Source organism: Carassius auratus, unplaced genomic scaffold, assembly GCF_003368295.1.
Source record: "Carassius auratus strain Wakin unplaced genomic scaffold, ASM336829v1 scaf_tig00005249, whole genome shotgun sequence".
Classification (NCBI taxonomy): Eukaryota; Metazoa; Chordata; class Actinopteri; order Cypriniformes; family Cyprinidae; genus Carassius; species Carassius auratus.
Window position 1 is genome coordinate 179,775 of NW_020523643.1, and position 22,489 is coordinate 202,263.

General features: G+C 38.6%; 1 protein-coding gene across 1 annotated transcript in view; it reads left to right on the top strand.

Moving 5' to 3' along the window:
* The first annotated feature begins 587 nt into the window (after positions 1-587).
* LOC113070797 (short transient receptor potential channel 7-like) overlaps positions 588-22,489 on the top strand; it is a 75,684-nt gene continuing 53,782 nt past the window's right edge. The window contains exons 1-2 of the mRNA XM_026244240.1: positions 588-1,032; positions 16,674-17,436. Coding sequence (XP_026100025.1) covers positions 680-1,032; positions 16,674-17,436 — 1,116 coding nt within the window. The 5' untranslated portion in view covers positions 588-679. The remainder of the gene's footprint in view (positions 1,033-16,673; positions 17,437-22,489) is intronic.

Below are 22,489 nucleotides of genomic sequence, written 5' to 3' on the forward strand. Positions count from 1 at the left end.
AATAAATCCATCAAAGCATTTTTAACTCCAAACTGTCTCTTCTAGCTAAAATACAAGTCCATAATCCATAATATTGCTTTTTCCAGTGAAAAGTCATGTCTGAATCAGGAGAGAAATAGATCCAGCAAAAAGAGTCTACACCACTGATCTAGCGAATTTTGTATTTTAGCCAAGAAGCAACGGTTTGAAGTAAAAACATCTTAATGATGAATTTGTTCCTCACAAACACGCATCTTTTCGCTTCACAAGATGTTAATTGATGGACTGGAGTGGTGTGGATAACTTGATGTATGGTCTCTCATTCTGACGGCACCCATTCACTGCAGAGAATCCATTAGTGAGCAAGCAATGTAATGCTACATTTCTCCAAATCTGTTTCCATGAACAAACAAACTTATCTACAGTACATTTGTTTAATTGTATGGAAAAGAACAGCTCGCACATTCTTCGTTGCATCTTCATTGGTGTGTCACAGAAGAAAGAAAGTCATACAGATGATTAGATGTTCATCAGGCACAGATATGTAGTGTTCAAGCCACACCCTTCTCATTTGGGGCGTTTGACTGTGTGTGTGTGTGTGTGTTACTTTGAGGTTAAAACTCTGCTCCCACTTGTTGCTGAAGTTGTGCGTCTCTGTTTCAAGAAGCCCTTCCCCTTATGCGGAGCACGAGTTCTCCCGATGTCTGACGAAGGCGAGGGGCTCCGTGTCTCCTCTTCCTCCACCTTCCCGCCCTCCGCTCCCGCTCCTGCGGGTCAGACTCGTCTCCGTAAGCCGCAGAGACCCCTAAGGCGACGGGCATCTGTGCCACTTCCACGCACCGATACGCGTTCCAGAGAAGCGTTTTCCCGCGATCCGCTGGACTTGATCGGGCGCTCGCCGGCGCGTCTCGGGCGATGCTGCGCTGCGTCTCCAGTGCGCGACGGTCTCCAGAACCGCGGACAGCGGCGGACCTCGCCACACAGACCCGATCATGAGACGCACAGCCCGGAGGGGTTGATCGAGACCCCGCACAGCTGCGCTTCACCGGACACGTGAGTCCAACCTTCAATCCTCTGAACTTTATAACGTCTTATTCCACAGCACAGGGATCAAAGAATGTGCAGATCTCATAATGAGCTCACTAAAAATTGGTCAGGTAACCTACATCCGTGTTCATTTGGTAACACAACCCATCATTCAGTTACCGTTTTCTTCAGGTCATAACTATAATTTAGTAGGCTATGTATGACCGAATCAACTATCCAAAGTCATTTTTCAAGGATCAAATGAGGTCAAATGGTCTTTATTTGAAAGAAAATCATATTTTCAGAAGTTGTATTTTTCATTGTAATTTGCTCTCTTCTTTAAACATTTTTTAAAGAAAATTTTTAAAGTCTTTCTATTAAACATGTTCTATTAAACATGTTCTATTAAACATTTAGTTGTTAATTCAATACACATAGCCTATTTTAATTATAATAATAAATTGTTATGATTATTAAATAATGATTATTATTTTTTTCTTCAAAAAAAATATAGTTTTAGGGTTATCGTTCTTGTATATTCTATTAATTTATAATACCTATTCAATGTTTTTAAAGTTTTTAAAAATTTTACTTTGAGGTGCGACTTTAATTTTTATGCTCCTTCATCAGCTTATTAAAAACTGAGCACCTCAGTCTTTGTAGTGCCTCGTGTTGGAGCAATAAGCAGGTGTGGCGAGCGTTTTGTTTTTATTTTAAGTTTTATTATTTGATTAAAGTAGCTATTATCGGATCATTCTGTTAAGATTAGAGATCTGATTTTGAAGGTATTGTGACAGAAGTTAGAATAAGTTTCCTGATCAACCTTCCCAGTGATGCGCACGCGCTGATCGCTTCTCCTCCAGAACAGTTGAATAGTGCGAAAAACGGGCCTGAATCACCACAATAAGACTTTCAATATTTATGTCTGACAGCTTATAGTCACTTATGTCACTTTATATGGATATTTAGCTGATAATTGCATGGAAGTGTGTTCAAAGTTGAAAGAAACGGTTCTGGTCTCAAGACACTGCTTGCAGCCTGAGGTGAAAACAATAATAACCTGCCAAAATATTCCAGAGGAGCCTCTGTGTCATCATCCTATCCGGTCCAGTGGTAATGATACTGCAGGCGGAATCAGATCTTCATTAATCTCCACGTCATTCTCCAGATGAGACTTGACTTTTCCAAAAGTATATTCAGGGTTCACACAAATATCATATGAAGATTCTGGCATCATTTGCTAATTTCTACAGTATGTCCTTCTGAAGCTGCTATTTTCCTTGCAACCCAAAATAATAAATTGAAGTATGTTAATGTTTATTCTGATTTTCTTTCTTTATTCACTGAAATCATACAGTGACCTTACAATTTTTACATTAAAAAAGTCTTCTGAAGTCATACTAGAGCTTTGTGTGAAAGACAATTTTTTGTGTCCTTTTTAGAGCTTGACAGTCCAAAAACTAAAACGATAATACAACTGCCAGAAAGAATATTTACTCCTCAACAAAATATTAAAAATATAGAAATAAATGAATAAAAGCAAAGTGATGATGATAAAAATAATAATAATATAAACTGTAGTATTTATTATTTTATATAATAAAAATATAAATAATATACATTATTATTGTTGTTATTTCATCAGAAGTAAACAATATAAGAAGGATACAAATGAAAGCTGAGAATCTTGAAAAAAATCACAGTATAATAGTATTTTCCTCAATTCTGTGTGTGTGTTTTTTTTTTTTTTTTTTTTTTACGAGGTTTTTTTTCGGTAGTTGCACGTAGACTGTGGAATCTCTTACCCCTGCAATTTTATTATTATTATTATTATTATTATTATTATTATTATTATTATTATTATTATTATTATCTTTTGTACAGCACCTTGGGCAACAGTATTTGTATTAATGTGTGCTTTATAATTAAAATAAACTGACACAGAAACATAATGCTCTCAAAGTAACTCTGCTTTTGTGGTGGCTGAGCTTTAAAATTTTAATTATTATAATCTTAATTCTAGTTAAGGACAGTAATTAAAATACTCCAATTCCAGAAAAGTTGGGAGGTTTTGTGAAATGCCATAAAATCAAGAATGTGCTATTTGTTCATTCTCTTTAACCTTTATTTAATTGGCTAAAGTACAAAGAAAAAAAAATCCAATGTTTTCACTGGCCAACTTAATTTTATTTTGTAAATATAAACAAATTTTGATTTTCATGGCTGAAAATGTTAGGACAAAGGCATTACAACTGCCACATCAACTTCCCTTTTAATTACAGTGCTTACAGTAATTGTTTGGGAATTTAGGATACTAATCGCAAACCAAATTTTCATCCAGTCTTGCTTGATACAAGACTTCAGCGGCTCAGCAGTCTGTGATCGTCATTGTCTGATTCTCCTTTTCATGACTGGTGATAGACTTTCAGTAGTAGACAGAAGTGGACTGCAGACAGGCCAGTCTAGCACATTCACACAACAGTGTCCACAAAACTACACTGTTGTAGCACATGCAGAACGAGAGCTGCCATTGTCTTGATCTAATAACCATGGACTTCCCATGAAAGACATCATCTTGATGGCAGTATATGTCTCTGTACAATTTCAGTATATGCCTCCATATCAATGGTACCTTTGCCATTTGCCATTTGCACTGCATACCATGACAGACATTTTCTTTTTCATATTTCTTTTTACGATGAAGCCAAGTAATTTCGAAAGAGATTCGTTTTCAGCTGTTGCTTGAAATTTGTCAGGGATTCAGCATTCCGGATAGGGGTGGGGAGATCATTCCACCAGCCAGGAATGGTGAACTAAAATGTTCTGAAAAGTGATTTTGAGCCTCTCTGTGATGGTACCACAAGGCATCACTCACTAGTGGATCTCAGACTTCTGGAGGGGATGTATATTTGTAATAGTGAGTGGACGTAGGCGGGTGCTGAGCCTGTGGCTGTTCTATATGCACGCATCAATGTCTTGAACTTGATGCGTGCCACAACCGGTAGCCAGTACAAGGAGATAAAGAGAGGTGTAACATGGGCTATTTGGGTTCTTTGAAGACCAGTTGTGCCGCTGCATTCTGAATCATTTGTAGAGGTTTGTGCTTTATGGAAGTCCAGCCAGAAGAGCATTGTAGCCTAGAATATACAAGGGCCTGGACAAGAAGTTGTGCATCATGCTCTGTTAGAAAGGGCCTGATCTTTTGAGACTTAGGTCTCTGGAGAGCAAAAGTGGGTGTTTATCACCTTGTGGGTGTTTTGAAACTGCTAGGTGTTTCTAAATTATGCAATTTAAATGATCCCCCTTTCCCAGCCCCACCCCTAAACGTAACGTCACTATGAAGTCAACCAATCAGGTATCATGGTGTAAAAACACCCTGATCTGGTAACTCCAATTACTTTCCTGCAGAGACCTATACTTGGATCTTTCTGATGTTGTGCAATGCAAACCTGCAAGATCTAGCAGTCTTTGCAATGTGGTCAAAAGTTACATCAAGATTTCTCACCGAAGTTGATGGGGACATTGTAGAAGAGTCTAGCTGGATGGATAAATCATATTGTAGATTTGGAGTGGCAGGGAAGACAAGAAGCTCAGTCTTTGCCAGGCTGAGCTGTAAGTGATATTCTTTCATCTGTGCTGAGATGTCTGCCAGGCAGCCTGAGATCCGTGCAGCTACCGTTGGATCATCTGGTTGAAATGAAAGATAGAGGTGTATGTCATCAGCATAGCAATGGTAGGAGAATCTATGTGCCTGTATGATGGGATCCAGTCATCTATATGAAGAAGAGGAGGGGTCCAAGAATGGATCCCTGAGGTACCCCAGTGAAAAGTTGATATGCTTTGGATACCTCCCCTGCCCAAGCCACCCTGAAAGACCTATCAGTAAGATAGGATTCAAACCAGCGAAGTGGAATCCTTGTCATGCACAGTGATTAGAGGGCAGACAGAAGGGTCTGATTATTGAAAGTATCAAAAGCAGCGGATAGATCCAGCAGAATAAGAACTGATAATTTGGAATCAGCTTTTGCAACGAGCTCGGGCCCAGAAAACCCTGCGGCATCACTGCATAGAGTTTATGTATTGTTTTCATCCATGAGTAACAGAGATTGAAGTTGCATTTATTGATGCAGCGGCAGACTGTATTCAGTGACAGCGATTTTCCAAAGTACTTCTGAGGCCATGTGGTTATATTTAATGATGGCTCACTCACATTCACTGAGGTTTCCTGTCTTGCCGTACACCAAAAACAGATTTATCCGGATCCCCTTAAATCTTTTCACAATATTATGTATGGTAGTTGATGAAATACCTAAATTCTTTGTGATTTTACATTGAGAAATGTGATTTTTAATTTGTTTGACACTTCTCTCATGAAATTTGGCACTAAGTGATGAGCCATGATCCATCTTTGCTTGCATCTTTGAGACTGAGAAGGTACTTTTATACCCAAACATGACACCTTCACATATAACCAGTTCACCAGTGTACTGTGAACTGTTTCAAAACAGTTTAATTTGGATATTATATAACCTTTTCACTTTTATTTTGCCTCTGTCCCAACTTTTTTGGAGTGTGTTGCAACCATCAATATCAAAATTAGTTTGTATTAAAAATATTAAGTTGGAAAATTAAATAAAAGTTAAAGAGAATAAACAAATTGCATATTCTTGAGTTTATTACACTGTACAAAACATCCCAATTTTTTTCTGGAATTGGGGTTGTGGTGTTGAGCACTACTGTAAGGTTACCCCTGCCTGGTTGAAATGTTTTAAAATGACTAACAGTTGAAAACTGGCCACTTCCAGTGTTTGTTTAAATATTATTGTAGTCTATATTTTATATTTTTATAATATATATTTTAAAATGTAATATTTTCAGTTTTCATTTCAAATTTAGTTTCAATCTTCATGTCTGGAATGAAATAAGTCAATTCCTGGTCACAGCTTCCTGTTCCAGATTTTTCAACTGGTTAAAAATCTCAACAGAAGCTCCATCATTTCAAAGCATTTGTAAAGAGGTTCGTCACTTCTTTTATCTGTGTCTTTCTGCTCTGTTTCATCTGTCTCACTACTCTGGCTTGTAGTCTTCCTCTCTCATTGTTATTCCAGCTGCTCCTTTCATATTTTGTGCTGATGAGGAGCAAAAAAAATCAATTTCTATGCTGATGCTGGTACAAGAAAGAGATGAGAGGTGATCTACAGTACAGTAGGATGAAAGGATAGACAAAGTTTGCATATTATTCCTTCTTTGTGAAAGTGTGTGTCATCAGTCCCACATATTCTCCATATAGATGGACTCATAATTCATTCCTTGTTTAAACTTCACTCATGTTCATCTTAAGCTGCCAGATCAAACTCAAGCACATCATTTAATGTAGTCATTAAAACGGATGGCGGTCATTGTTCTGGATGTTAAATATTTCCTCTTGGGCCAGTTGATGATGTTCACTTTAAGTCATTTGGTTTGACTTCTTGAAGATGCTTTCAAAACACAAAACATAAGCAGCTGACAGGTCAGTGAGTTTGGATCTGCCTGGGAGAACAATGGAAGACTGTATGGAAGAAAAATAATTGCAAATGTCTTTGGAACAAAAAAAGTTTGTTTCATGTTGAATTGCACTAAAAGATAAAAATAATGAACTGCATTAACAGTGCATTTTCAAGCCTTGTATTTTCAGGGTTTGCATATTTAGGGTCTGAAATTTAACATAGTTGTTTATTTAAGATGTAAATATTTCAATTAAAAAACATTTCACACACATTTTCATTAAATAATAATAATAATAATAATGTTTACCTTCCAGAGTTCACTTCCGAAATAATCTGTTTAAAAAAACCATGTATGATATCTGACAATTTTCAGTCCATTTTATATCAGTTTACAAGTTCGATTGCAAAAATTCAGTGGTTCAAATTCAGCATTGTGACGATCGCGACCAATGAAACACAGGGAGAGAGAGAGATCCAATAGGAGATGTCTTTATTAAGGATAATCCAAATCGTGGTCGAACAAGCCAAGGTCAAAACCAAACAAGCAGTCCAAACAAAACAAACAAATAAACAAAAAGAGGGAACAGGAAAGGGAAAGGAACGGGAACTCGGAGGACGAGAAGACAAGGATTAATCTCGGAAGACGAGAAGGCTGGACATACGAACGGTAAGGACTCTATACAAACAACAGGAAAAGACTGGTATTTATAGGGAGGCTTATGACAATAAAGTGACTGCACATGGTGCAATTAACAGGAGTGCAATTACTGTGATGACAGGACAAGACTAGAGGAATTCTAGTGCCTACGGTGAAGTGCCCACTAGTGGACACCCAGGGAAACAGAGACTAAACAGAATGACATTACCCCCTCCTCCACGGAGCAGCTACCAGATGCTCCACCTAAACCCAAGGGAAGACCACAAACACAAAGAGACCAGGAGGGAGGTGGAGCGGCGGAGGACCAGGGGGAGGGACGGAGGGCCAGGTAAAATGAGGAAACAGAGACAAGACGACCAGGTAAAATGGGGAAACAGAGACAAGACGACCAGGTAAAATGGGGAAACAAAGACAAGACGACCAGGTAAAATGGGGAAACAGAGACAAGAGAAGTACAACACAAAACAAGGAGTCCAGGAGGGAGGTGGAACGGTGGAGGATCAGGGGGAGGGACGGAGGTACCAGGTCCTTAGAGGGAAACAGAAGAAAAGACACAGACAGGAAACCCAGGAGGGAGGTGGAACGGCGGAGGATCAGGGGGAGGGACGGAGGGCCAGGTCCATAGGAGGAACACAGACAGAAGAACAAAAAAAAAACAAACACAAAAACACAAGTCCAAGAAGGACATAACGTGATGCCCACCAGGGCGGAGCAGAAGACCACCACATCTGTGCGGTCAAAGCAGACATCCCCCAGGGTGGAGCAGAAAACCACCACATCCATGTGGCCCGAAACAGACGCCCCCAGGGCGGAGCAGAAGACCACCACATCCGTGCGGCCGAACCAGACGCCCCCCAGGGCGGAGCAGAAGACCACCACATCCGTGTGGTCAAAACAGACGCCCCCCTGGGCCAGTCTGAAAAAAAAAGAACATGAACAAGTTAAGGGTAGCCTCCGTGGCCACAACAGGATCAGTCGGGTGCTCAGAGAGTTCGACTGAGACGTGACGAGACTCTGGAAGTTCCGCAGAGGCGAGAAGAGATTCTGGTAGATCAGCCGAGCCGAGGGGAGACTCTAGTAGTTCAGCAGAGACGTGGAACGGCTCTGGCAGTTCAGCAGAGACGTGGAGGCTCCGATATTTCAACAGAGAAATGACAAGACTCTGGTACTCCCATGGTGTTTCTACTGGGTTCCAGAAAATTAATGCTGACTTGACTCTGCTCCTGAAGATCATTGGTGACTTGTATTTGTTCATGAAGATCAATGGTGACTTGCCTTTGTTCATGAAGATCACTGGTGACTTAAATTCTCCAATGAAGAACCCCGGTGACTTGACTCGGTCCTTGAAGATCACCGGTGACTTGACTCTGTCCTTGAAGATCACCGGCGACTTGAATCTGTCCTTGAAGATCACTGGTGACTTGACTCTGGAAGGTCAACAGTGACTAGCCTTGACTCTGGAAGGTTCACGGTGACTAGCCCTGACTCTGCAAGGTCAACGGTGACTAGTCCTGACTCTGGAAGGTCAACGGTGACTAGCCCTGACTCTGGAAGGTCAAAGGTGACTAACCCTGACTCTGGAAGGTCAACGGTGACTAACACTGACTCTGGAAGGTCAATGGTGACTAACACTGACTCTGGAGGGTCCACGAGCACTTGACTCAACTCTGGAGGGTCCACGAGCACCTGACTCGACTCTGGAAGGTCAACGGGAACTAGCCCTGACTCTGGAAGGTCAACGGTGACTGACCCTGACTCTGGAGGGTCCACGAGCACCTGATTCGACTCTGGAAGGTCAACAGGACTCTGACTTGACTCTGGAGGGTCAACTGGAACATGACTCGACTCTGGAGGGTCAACGAGAACCTGATTCGACTCTGGAGGGTCAACTGGAACCTGACTCAACTCTGGAAAGTCAACGGGCACCTGACTCGACTCTGGAAGGTCAACGGGTACCTGACTCAACTCTGGAGGGTCCACGGGAACCTGACTCGACTCTGGATGGTCAACTGGAACCTGACTCGACTCTGGATTGTCAGCTGGAACCTGACTCGACTCTGGATGGTCAACTGGAAACTGACTCGACTCTGGAGGGTTAACGGGAACCTGACTCATCTCTGGAGGGTCAACGGGAATATGACTCGACTCAGGAAAGCCCACTGTAGCTGCCATCCTCTGCAGTGGCTCCGGGCTGGTGGCCACCTTGTGCAGTGGCGCTGGGTTGGTGGCAATCTTGTACTGGCTCAGCAGACAAAAAGTGTTTGTATGGAGTCCTTACCATTCGTATGTCTAGCCTTCTCGTCTTCTGAGATTCATCCTTGCCTTCTCGTCCTCCGAGTTCCCGTTACTTTCCCTTTCCTGTTCCCTCTTTTTGTTTATTTATTTGTTTGTTTGGACTGCTTGTTTGGTTTCGACCACGATTTGGATTATCCTTAATAAAGACACCTGCTATTTGATCTCTCTCCCTGTGTTTCACTGGTCGCGATCGTCACAGAAGGACTCCAAACAAACACCAAGTGTGTACACTTTGGATGGGTCAAATGCAGGCAGGGGCGGACTGGCCATCTGTGTGATCTTTAGAATCACAGAATGGCCGGTACTCCAGGACGGCACTTCACGCCATGCGTGCTGTCATCACATGCCCCCCCCCCCCCCCCCCATCTGTTTTACACTCCAGTACTGTAGGTGGCAGAAATGCACCTTTAAGTTGGATGCCAGCTGCACTGGCCGTGGCTGCCAAGTAAGAAGAATAAGAAGTGGAAGAGTAGGAAGAAATGAACAACAAAAACGTTAACGTAAGATAGAATATTAAGCATAGAAACAAACAAACAATATGCATAACGCGGCCACGGGTAAAAAACGGAAAGAAAAGTGTGGGGCTGAGAAGGCGACAGAGAAAAATGCGGTATTTAGATACTGAAGTCGCTAAATTTCCCAAACTAACTGAAATATATAGCAATTTTTTTTCCAGCAGCAGCACCTCGCAGTTAAATATTAGCACCAGTGAAGTGAGCCAGACAGCTATGCAGCAACATGCCACCAGTGATGATGATGAGGGACAGAAAGATGAGCGGGTTCCACAGGCAGATGTAATGGTGTATTTTCATTTACATGTGGTATTATTATGTGCAGTAAGATTAATTAATTACTGCATAAATTAAGATTATTAAGTAGTAAATTCATTTTAAGACAGCATGGAATAGATTGTATAATATGCTGTTATAACAGCATATTATATAAACTATTCCATGCTATCTTGGAATAAAACCTGTTTAAAAAATAAAATCCATTCCATCGTTGTTTATTCAGGTTGAGCTTAGACCAAGAGCAGAGAAAGACACTCACTCCAGCTCAACATCTAGTCAACATCAGTGTTATTGCTATAATTTGGATGGTATGGTATCATGAGCCACAATTAAAGTCTTGTGACACTCATGCCAGGCGTTATTGTTGTTGTTGTCGAGTTTACGCGTGCCGATTGTTTTGGGCCGGGCCTAGTCAAAGTCCAGGGCTGTTTTTTAGTCCCAGTCCGCCCCTGAATGAACGGCACGAATTCCGAGTATGGGTCACTAAATTTTTAAAATTTATATCAAACAGCCATAAGATCAGATATCAGATCAGATTAATCTGTAATATGACACATTACTGCAGAGCACAAATTCTAAATATGGGTCACCATACAATTCCTAGGGGGAGTGGATGTACAGCACTCTCCCCAACCTCAATATCATGACTGAGGTGCCCTTTTTATTAAATTAATCCTGTATTGCATGGAAAAAGTTAAACAATGAGGGGGGGAAAGGGCTCAGAATATCACTCTGGATCTCTCACATCCAAGTTTCCTCATCTTTGAACTTTTGCCACTTCAGAGCCACAAATACCCGGACAGTCAGGCACAAGAACAGTTTCTTCCCCCATGCAATCTACCTCATGAACAGTTAAATGTTCCCTAGGTATGCAATAAAAAAGTGCAAAATCCTTATATTTATTTGTTACCCCTCTCTCCTTGTACATCCCTGTGTCTTACTCAATCCTATTCCATTATCATGCGCAAGCATACTTGGCAATAAATCTCTTTCTGATTCTGATTCTGAATGTTCACATTTTTCTCAGAAAATGTAAGATTCTAGTCATTTTTGCAAATTAGTTTGGTGCTAGAGGTGATCCCACAGATATCGGTCACATTTAATCAGACAAAGACTTTGTGCAAACACAGGCAGTTTGTGAACCTGTAACTGAGTGAGAGAATCAGAGACAGACGTATCTTGAGGATCTTAATGACCTCACACACACACACACACACACACACAAACACACACACTGTGCTCAGCACGGCTCTCTCTCTCTCTCTCTCTCTCTCTCTCTCTCTCGCTCCTTCACGTCCCTCAGGGAAGTTGTGCTGTTTGAATAGGTTCCATTTACAGACACTTTTTTCTGCCTTTGATGTGTTAGAGGGCTGTGCTGTCTCTTTATCGCGTCACCCTTTTATTCTTCTCTGATAAGCAGAGTGTCAGGTGACTACTGGCCCATCTGACAGGCTAAACATTACTGCACACCTACTCTACAATTTGACTTTTCTGAAGAAATTGTGGGTGGTTGCTAAGCTGTTGGTAGAGTATTGCTTGTTAGTTGTTAGGGTGTTGTTAGGGGATTCTCAGATGGTTGCTAGAGTGTTCAGGGTGGTTACTAGGGCAATGCTGGGACACTCTTAGGTGGTTATTAGAGTGCTGTTAGCACATGCTTAACCCTTTGCTAGATGTTTTACTGTATGCCTTCCGGTCTGGTGTTCAGTAGTCTTGCATCCTTGCATCTCTGTAAACTTCTGGTCTGTAGATATATCTGTAGGCGAGGATTTTTTCACCTGTTTTCTGCTCCAGCAGGTGAAAATGGCTTGTCTGGTCACTTAGTGAAGCACCAGCACACTCTCCTCAACACACATTCGACTTTCATTCTTAGTGTTAGAGGTTTGATTATATCATAAATATAAATATGAGCAACAGCAATTGTTATGCTTGACTTAACAAACATCACTAATTAAAATGGGTAAAAATTTTATTTTTAAAGCTAAAACTTTGTCAAACTTATGTATAAAACACTTTAAGAATAGAGTGTTTTATCAGTATATGCTAGAAACAATTATTGCAACAAATAACAACAGAATAACTGAGCATGAAAATAAATGGAATGTCTGCTTATTTGAGTTAGAGATATAAATATTAGGTGTACGTTCTTAAAGGTGCGCCATGTGTTATGGCATAAATGTTTTGCCAATTCTATTGTGTTTTTTGTTTATTGATTTTTTGATTAGTAGTAGCCTACTGATTTTTTTTTTCTTATGTTATTAACTTTGCTTGCTTTGTGCTTTGTTTTACTTTGCTTTCTTGTCGTAACACTGTGTGGATGATTGTGGTTGTTGTATGAATGCATGGTGGGGTGGGTGTGGGGTTTGTAGCTTGTCTTGTTATTTTGTTCTGTAATAAAAAAATTAAAAAAAAGAAACATATGCAGCATTGGTGTTTGTTGAAAATTTTGGATTCTCTTTCTGGAGTTGTGTGTGTGTAAAAGCTAAGAGTGTTTTTGTTTTATAGCAGGTTGTGACTCTCGTGATTTGCTGCAGTATGAAATATCTCGTTCACAGAGAGTTTGCCAGCATTTGGAAATCACATCTTCAGAGCAGCTCAGCATGAACCAGATGACATATTGATCTGTTCACTGCAAATGTACTGTATGTTTTATGTGTTTGTGTGTGCATATTTTGGTTTCTATACTGTATAATCAGTTTGTGTGTGTAAAAATTGTCTATTTTGAATAAATAGATTTTCTCTTGAGGTATCCGATGCAATTTAAGACAAAACTGTGTTCAAGAGGGCTAAAATTGATATGATTTTACAAACAAATACCTATAGCATTTGCATGCTGCAAACATCACGTCATTTTTAAAGTGTGCTGTATTCACTCTGGTATATTTTAACGATGGAAAAAAGACTGCTATCACACAGACTCTTATCTAGAAATGACAAAAACTGAAATTGTTGCAGTTTCTTAGGTTTTGCTCTCACTGTTGAACATCACATGTCTGTCTGTGTGAAATCCAGTGAAAGTGCTGCTGCCCCAAGCTGATCTCTGATGTCATGGATTATTGGGCCAATCAGGGCTCAGATTGTCTCATGTGGCGTGACATGCCAATTTAGCATCTTCTAAAAGGAGAGCAGTGATTGGCTATTTCAGACCATCAGTCTATTGACATACAGTTATGGATTGAATCTCATGCTGTGCAGTGAGCAGAACAGATTAGAGTAGTTGAATTAAACACTGTCATTTAACACATTTAGCAGTGAGCTTTTACAGCTAGTTTGTGACATTTTCCAGATGTTGTTAAAATCAATGTTATTTTAGTATCCTTACTATTATAGCATTCTTTTTACTATTTAGTATGTTATTTTTTATTTCAGTTTTATATTTTATATTTTTAGTACTTCATCTTGAATTAAATTAAAAGTTTAAATTTTTACCTCAGTAATGAACTGACATAAAATAATTTTATTTCTATTAACATCAATTTTATTTCAATAAGCATAATTTCATGTGTGTGTGTGTGTGTGTGTGTGTGTGTGTGTTTTAGTTAAGAACACATGAATAGCACAAAAAAGAAAAACTGGCTACATTTACTTATCTTCCTACTGTGCAAGCTATATTGGATTATGTTTTTTGTTTGTTAGTTTTTTTGTAAACATAAAAGTTTAAACTTTTTATTGTTTTAATGGATACAACAGACTTTTACCCAATTGAATATTCAGTTTCTCACTTAAATTCATAACATCATGTAACTAATATGGGCAGAGGTGGTGATTTATATATCTATCAGTGATGTTCAATGATGTTCTCTCTCTCTATATATATTAAGCAGAAAGACTGTTTCCAGCACTGGTATACAGTAAATCATAACAGAATTATTTTTTGAAGGATCATATGACTGTAAACTTGAGAAACAACTGATGAAAATTCTGATTTGCGTCACTGAATTAAATTATATTTTAACGTATATATATATATATATATATATCGTTATGAACATCTGAACATAACGAACCAAATGCACATTGATGGATGTTCTTCAATCTGTTCTGCAAAATGTAAACAAATTTATATTTCTGCAAGTGTTTATAATTATAAATTATAAAATATTAATTGTGTCTAGGCAAAGGCATTCCTCCTGGAACAGAGCTAATGCGGTTTTGGAGGGTATTCATTTCATTCTCTGTGACAGCATATTTAATGTAAAAAATATACATTGTATTTATTTATAAGTTACACATACAACAAACTGTTAATGTCATAGTGGTATGTTGTACTGTAATCAAATGTAGCCTATCTATACCTGTTGAACCATGGATGGCACAAGCTGTGTTCATCTATTAAAGATCTTCATCGCTAGTAAACAATAGCCTTTGTAGATTTGCTTTCAATTGGCAGTAGATCCAAAGCCACGTCTTCAATGCCCTTGATATTCTTAAACTTTCTGTTACAACTCTGAGTGAGAACCGCTTCAGAGTCAGACGGCTCAGCACGTGCAGCAGGGAACTGAATGAATCATTCAAACTGATTCGCGAACCAATTCAATGGTTTGCCAACTGATTTGATCAAGCTTTTGAACAAAATTGACTCAAAAAATCAATCATTCACGCACCCAGAGAAAAGTAGACGGCGCGTTTGGAATAAACTGAAGCATTTATAACTTGTATTGCATTAAGATAAAATAACGAGAGGACCGTCACCCATGGTAACTAAGTAAAATAAAATTAAAATTCACAAACAAACTACTTTAGGTAAAAGTAAATGTACCCATCTTTAAATATACTCCAAAAGTATTAGTTACCAGAGGTGGGTAGTAACGAGTTACATTTACTTCGTTACATTTACTTGAGTAATTTTTCGGGGTAACGAATACTTTTCGGAGTATATTTAAAGATGGGTACTTTATACTCTTACTTGAGTACATTTTTTGGGAAAAATCTGTACTTTTACTTCGTTACTGTGGGCGACGCCCCTCTCGTTACTTTATCTTAATGCAATAAATGCTTCAGTTTATTCCAAACGCGCCGTCTACTTTTCTCTGGACAATGAGCGATGCCCATTCGCGAATGATTCATTCTTTTGAGTCAACTCTGTTCAAAGGCTTGATCAAACCAATTGGCAAACGAGTGAATTGGTTCATGAATCAGTTTGATTGAGTCGTTCAGTTCCATGCTGCACGCGCTGAGCTCTGAAGCGGTTCACTCAGAGTTGTAACGTTTAAGAATATTAGCAGCGTTGAAAACGGGGCTATGGAACTGCACTGAATTGAAAGCAAATCTGCAAAGGCTATTATTTGCTTGCGATGGAGATCCTTATTAGATGAACGCGTGTGCTGTCTACTGTTTAACAGGTAATAACTTGGGCTACATTCGATTACAGTACACAATACCACTGTGACATTAGTTTGTTGTACGTGTGTGGCTTATAACAGGTTGAATGCAGCTTCCAAAAGACAAAGAATAGCCGATTAAGATTTTATTAATTTTAATACAATCACACCAGTGCGAGTACGTTCAGCAAGTCATATCAGCAGCTGCTAAATTCAGATCTGTGATCGCTTGCTGGCGCTGAGCCAGAGACAGACCCGTTTTTACAGCGCTGCGCATTAACCAATCACACACGGTTCTGTTGAGCTTTTGAATGCAATGGCCAATCAGAAGTGTTCCGATGAGTCATCGCTGAAATGCCGGTGCTTCCTTCACTCGCTCACTTACTGAATACCTCTTTCTGCCGAATTCTCTCGTCAGAAACAACAAAGTGCAGATGTGTGTACGAATCTATAATTAAGAGTTAACAGTTTCAGTGATTTTAATGGTAGTTTCTGAGAGTGAATGAAATCTAGACTGTCAGTGAAAATTATGTTTAATAATGTAAATGTTATTTGCTCTCTTTCTGAACAATGAAAGATTAGTAGCAATATTTATATCACATTAACTTTCAATGTTAAATTCACATTTAAAATAAAGTCAGTCGTATTAAAAATATGTTATGGCATGACACCTATATTTGTTACTTAAATAAACAGACAGGGTTTTATAATAAATTACATAAATTGGATTAAAGGCTGATGAAATATATACATTTATACACACACACATACATTACATACATTTTTTGTCTATATATCTATATAAAAAAAGGCTCCGTATATATGACCCAAAGTAACTAGTAACTAACTACTTGAGTAGGTTTTTTATCCGATACTCTTTTACTCTTACTCAAGTAACTATTCAAGACTAGTACTTTTACTTTTACTTGAGTAAATATTTCTAGAATTACTTTTACTTTTACTTGAGTAAAGTTTTTGGGTACTCTACCCACCTCTGTTAGTTACTCGAAACATTTTACACAAGTAAATGTAACAAAGTAAATGTAACTCGTTTCTATCCACCTCTGAATATGGGTTGCGAAATCCATTTCATGACTGATTATTTGTGTTCTCTTAGGTCGGAGGTCATGCATCGCAGGCACACCACCCTGCGAGAGAAGGGCCGTCGGCAAGCCATCCGAGGCCCCGCCTACATGTTCAACGAACGTGGTACCAGCCTCACGGCGGAGGAGGAACGTTTCCTCGATGCAGCGGAGTACGGCAATATTCCTGTCGTCCGTAAGATGCTGGATGAATCCAAAACGCTTAATTGCAACTGCGTGGACTACATGGGGCAAAATGCACTGCAGTTAGCAGTCAGCAATGAGCACCTGGAGGTCACAGAGCTTTTACTGAAGAAAGACGGGATGGCGCGCATTGGCGACGCACTTCTTTTGGCAATTAGCAAAGGTTACGTGCGAATTGTGGAGGCCATTTTGGCTCATCCGGCATTTGCAGGAGGTTTAAGGCTGACTTTGAGCCCGCTGGAGCAGGAACTGAGGGATGACGACTTCTACGCCTATGACGAGGATGGAACACGTTTTTCGCATGACGTGACGCCGGTGATTCTGGCCGCGCACTGTCAGGAGTACGAGATCGTACACATCCTGCTGATAAAGGGCGCCAGGATCGAGCGGCCGCATGACTACTTCTGCAAGTGCTGTGAGTGCACAGAGAAACAGAAACGTGACTCGTTCAGTCACTCTAGATCACGCATGAACGCGTACAAAGGGCTCGCTAGTGCCGCCTACCTGTCGCTGTCCAGTGAAGATCCCGTACTGACGGCACTAGAGCTCAGCAATGAGCTTGAACGACTCGCCAACATAGAGACGGAGTTTAAGGTAAGAAAAAAAAATATTTATTGAAGTACAAATTTATTTATCCTTAAGAAATAAACTATATGCAAATCCGGCATCAAACTGGGCCTTGTTTGTAAAACAAGCATCTTCGAAATGCAGGGAACAAACAAAAACACTTGCACAACTCCGTTGATGCTCTGTAAAAATAAACTCCATCCACTGGTCCCTTAATGCTGTTTTTTATTTTTTTTGGTAATCAACCAAAAACACACTTCTTTTGTGACAATTTGGTCTCTCGCTCTGATCAGTGAATGTCTGTGCTCTGCTCTACGGGAGCGCGTGCTCTTCCGGGAGAAGTGCCCTTAGGACCCATATAAGGAAATTCCGCTCCATCTAACGTCACACAGAGCCATACTCAAAAAAACTTTCCGAAACTTGTGACAAACTGGGAGAGGTATTCTTGGAACAAAAATACTCCTTCAAACGTACAACTAAATTTTTGAAACTTTGTCCATGTTTAGCATGGGAATCCAACTCTTTAACTCAGTATGCATGAAATAGCATTTCAACCCCCCTCTAAAGGGGACAAACACAAAAAAAACAGCCATTTTGGCTCATACCCTAAAAGTGGCAATTTCAACAAGCTATAAAAAATGATCTGTGGGATATTTTGAGATACAATTTTACATACACACTCTGGGGATACCAGAGAAAAATTAAAAATATTGTATCGATGCATTCTATGGGACCTTTAATATCTTCATGACTTACAGTTGCATTTAGCAGTTTAGACCTGAATGATAAAATATTTTACATTTTGTAATGATAGAAGCAGTTGAACAGTTGATATTCGTGTGCATATTTTATTTATATGTTATTGATATTGAAGATTTTTGTCTTCAGAAATTATTACAAAATTATTTATATACAAAAATTTCTTATTTGTAATCACTGTAAGTTATTCTGTCTTACTCGCAATACACAAGGATTCATGTAATTGTGCATCAGACCTGCACATGGTCAAAGTCCAAAGTGGTTTCATTTTAGCAGTTTGTTGATGTATCTGGTGTGAATTGCTCTCTTAAGGTGATATCACAGCTTCTTGGCGAGTTTGACTCTGATTGCTTCACTCCAGAAAGTCTGTTTTCTCCTGTTAAAGGGGTTGTATGATGCTATTTTCAAAGTTCATTATTTTGTGTATTTGGAGTAATCGAATATGTTTGCTTCAATGATAAAAAAACACATTACTTTTCAAATACCGTACAGTATTGTAGCTCCCCTATGCCCAGTCTTTCTAAAATGCGTCGATTTGTACAAAGCCCCTCCTACCGAAAAGCACAGTGAGCTCTGATTGGCCAAACATTTTAAGCATGTGTTGGAATTGTAAGGCCCCTTACCATAATTGCAAGCTTCAGCTTCCAAAGCAATTATAAAGATAGTTAATAATGCGTCACTTTTACCATTTCAGTTCAAGCCCGAGTCAGATTCTGAAAATGCAGATGACCAAGCCAATTGATCAAAAACAACTTTGCAAGAACAACTTGAGCAGAATGAATCTGAAGCTTCTTTAAAAAGCATCTTTCTTTGCATGCACATTTTGGTGGCATTATGCAAATATTTCCACATAGTGATGTAGAAAGAAAAAACAGTTTGTAACTTTGCAGATCTTATACATACACAAACAGCTACATAACACACATAAGAAAAAGGAAAACATGAAACCGCATCATAGGACCCCTATTGTTTTGTTCTGTTATTGATTTAGTCATGTGTTTGGGGTTGTTTTCCTGCTTTTTTTTTTGAGTCAGTTGGTGGTCAGATGGCTTTACGTTCTACTGATGAATGTCGACTCTTATTACAGTAGTGTGCTGATAAACCTTAAAATTCATTTTCTGTTGAAGACAGCAAGATGTCCAGGACCTGAGGCATTATGTGTGTTTTTCATTATGTGTTGTGTGGTGTTTTGAGATGTTTTGTTGGAGGCATGGTTCACATCATGCATTGCTTCTGGTGAATAGCAAAGTCTAAATTGGTGATGCATCCATCATCTCTAATACATCTAAGTAAGAATTGAAGAATTTGGGTGAAAAAACGGCTTCATTATCTATAAATATATAATATAATATCTATAAACTTTTTGATAGATATAATATCTATAAAGGACTATTTCATTATATCTATAAAGTACTATTTTTAAATAATAAAAAATGCTAGATCTTTGTAAAAATTTTAATACATTTATATTACTTTTTATAATTAGAAGTTTGTAATTTTATTTATATATTTTTTTTCTTATATATACATATATATATATATATATATATATATATATATATATATATTACTTACAGACATATTTGCATTTATCTATTTGTTTGTTTGACCTTTTTTTTACTTGTTTTTTAAACACATTACTATAATACAAAAATTATCTAAAATTTAATTCAGCACAGTAAATATATACTATTAAAAATAGTTTACAATTAAAATAATATATCACCATTTTTATAAAACTAAGGTAAATCTTAAAGGAAGAAAAGTGCTTAAATTATCAATTATGAAATGTCAATTCAAATACTGCTGCAATCCCCCCCCCCCCCCCAAAAAAAAAATGAGATAATGAGATACATTTTCTTCAGCCAAAATATTTTTTCTTCCTTTTTACTTAAAAGTCAAACAAGTTGACAGATTTTGTGTGATTCTGTTAGATTCACTTATTTGAGCACATATACAATACATGCAGATCTGCGTATAAAGTCACTTGATGTTAGGTAAGGAAAGATAACAAATATACTCAATAAAATATGAAAACATTTCACAAGGAAATCTCATCTTCCCAAACTACATTAGAGCAGCAGCGACACTGAATCTTCAGGCAATACAATCAACGCTCACTGTATGAGAACAATGAATAACAGCATGTGTGCCTGTGAGAAATGGAGCAGGAAACAGTCAGATAATGTACTCTTTGGGCATGAGTTTGATATTTTGGCTGATGGCTTTTGCTTCATATGGATGTCCTGACCTGGAGAACCTGAGAAGAATGAGAAGCCAGCAGAAAGAAGATGAGATAGAAACAGAATAGCTCTTTGTATTTGTTGTATTTGTATGCATATTAAAGGGACACTGAGTAGGAATTACTCCCATCTAGTGGTGAAATTGTATTTTGCATTCAAACTAATTTTGCTCTCCAGCGCCTCGCTTTTTCAAATGCACATTGCATCTACGGTAGGCGATATGTACCAAAAAGCTTTGACAGGATGTATTCTAATAGCACTTCGTCGAGTTTTCCTTCAGGTGAACAGGTGTGTTATTTCAAACAAACTGCAACATGACAACTAACAAACGAATGTTACAGTATGAATTACTGACTGTGGAAAACATGAAATATTGTGATTAGTAGTTATGTCTAATTTATTCGTTATATTTTCTGAATTATATGCATTGTTAGATATAAAAAAAAAATATTATAATACAGACTGTAACACTGACTTACCTGTCGAGAAGAAAACTGGCCACTTCAGCGTCTCTTTTGAAATCTTTATCAAGCATTAGCTCTTTCCACCTAGAAAAAGCATCCCCAACATTAACTCTTGTTTTCTGTAATCTATGGTCACGTTTCCTTTTACGTTCTATTTTTGACTGTTTTGGCGACGATGTTTTCTTCTCCTGTGGCGCGGCATATGTATGGTCCATAATAAGAATGCAATCCAGACTTTTAAACTTGCCGGTGCAGTTTCAAGCGTCTCTCACTGCTCTGCACCTGCGTTTCTGGCTCTGACCGAAAACGCGCTGTGGAAACGCGTTGGCTTAGTACTTTTTGTCCCTCTCTGCTATTATAGTTTTGCAAGATGGCGGAACTACATGGAAGCCTCCGTCGACCTACCCGTCCCATGTATATAAAGATAATAAATTCTTCATTTACAAGGATTAGTTTAAACATTGGCATAGGTATTTGTACACCATTGAGGGCATATTTATGAATAAAAATATTTATTTTAGATAATAAAATACTTAAAAAGTTACTTATTGTCCCTTTAAAGAATGAACTTATCAACTAAATTAATGAAGGTTGCATCTCAGGGAGTGTGTGTTTGTCAGGGCTCAGATGGCGGCGTGTGTGTCCACTACACAACTGTAAATTAAAGTGTTCTTCACACAGGAGTGTGATTGTGTGTAATTAACTACAGCCTGTCTCTCTAAGGGGCTCTTGGGGTGTGTATTTAAATGTTAATTCACACATCCAGTGTTTCAGTAAAGTGTCCACATGTTCAGCAGAGCAGCATCTGTTTCCCAGCACACACTGCTCACTAATGAGTGCGAGTCTAATCCACCTGACGTCTGAATCCTGCTGGACTCCTCAGGGATCTGATCCGTCTGTGGCCCAAATCAATCCTCCTCCAGAGCCACCTGACAGCGCGCTTTATACTAATGTGTTCTAATATTCATGCATAAAATAAGACGTTTGATGTAGTTTTGTCCAGTGCTGGGTTCAGTGTTTTTGTAGTTTCATCCTTTAGATGGATCATCTACTCAGAGCATTTTTATATGGAAGCATATGGGTAGCATTATTCAATTTGGGATGTAATATGCAAAATGACAATGCAATATGTAAAATGGCAATGCATTTCTGTATTTACATTTACATTTTCCAATACATTTGTGCAACGTTTGGTGCAAAATGAAAATGAAAATTAAATTACATAATTTTCATTTGCCATTTACTACACCAGTTTTAATATGTAAAATGAATATTAATTTTAACGCTTTATAAGTTGCAAAATTAAAATGAAAATGTATTACAGAAATGATTAGATATGTCTAACATGTTAAAGCAAAAACTGTGGCAAAATGATCATTTAAATGCTATTTTTCTTAATTGCATTAACACTAACAGTCAAGACACTTACGATTGCATTTTCATTCGGTGTCCCGCAATGAATGTAGCAAAACTCAATGTGCACATTGAAAATGCATTCCGAGCCGATCACGTGTCCCCGCCCTCGCGCCACGTCAATCATTGTGTGAACAAGGCGGGGCTTACAGAAGGTCAGAGACTCAAGTCTCAAGAAGAGGATTCAATCAAGTGAGACAA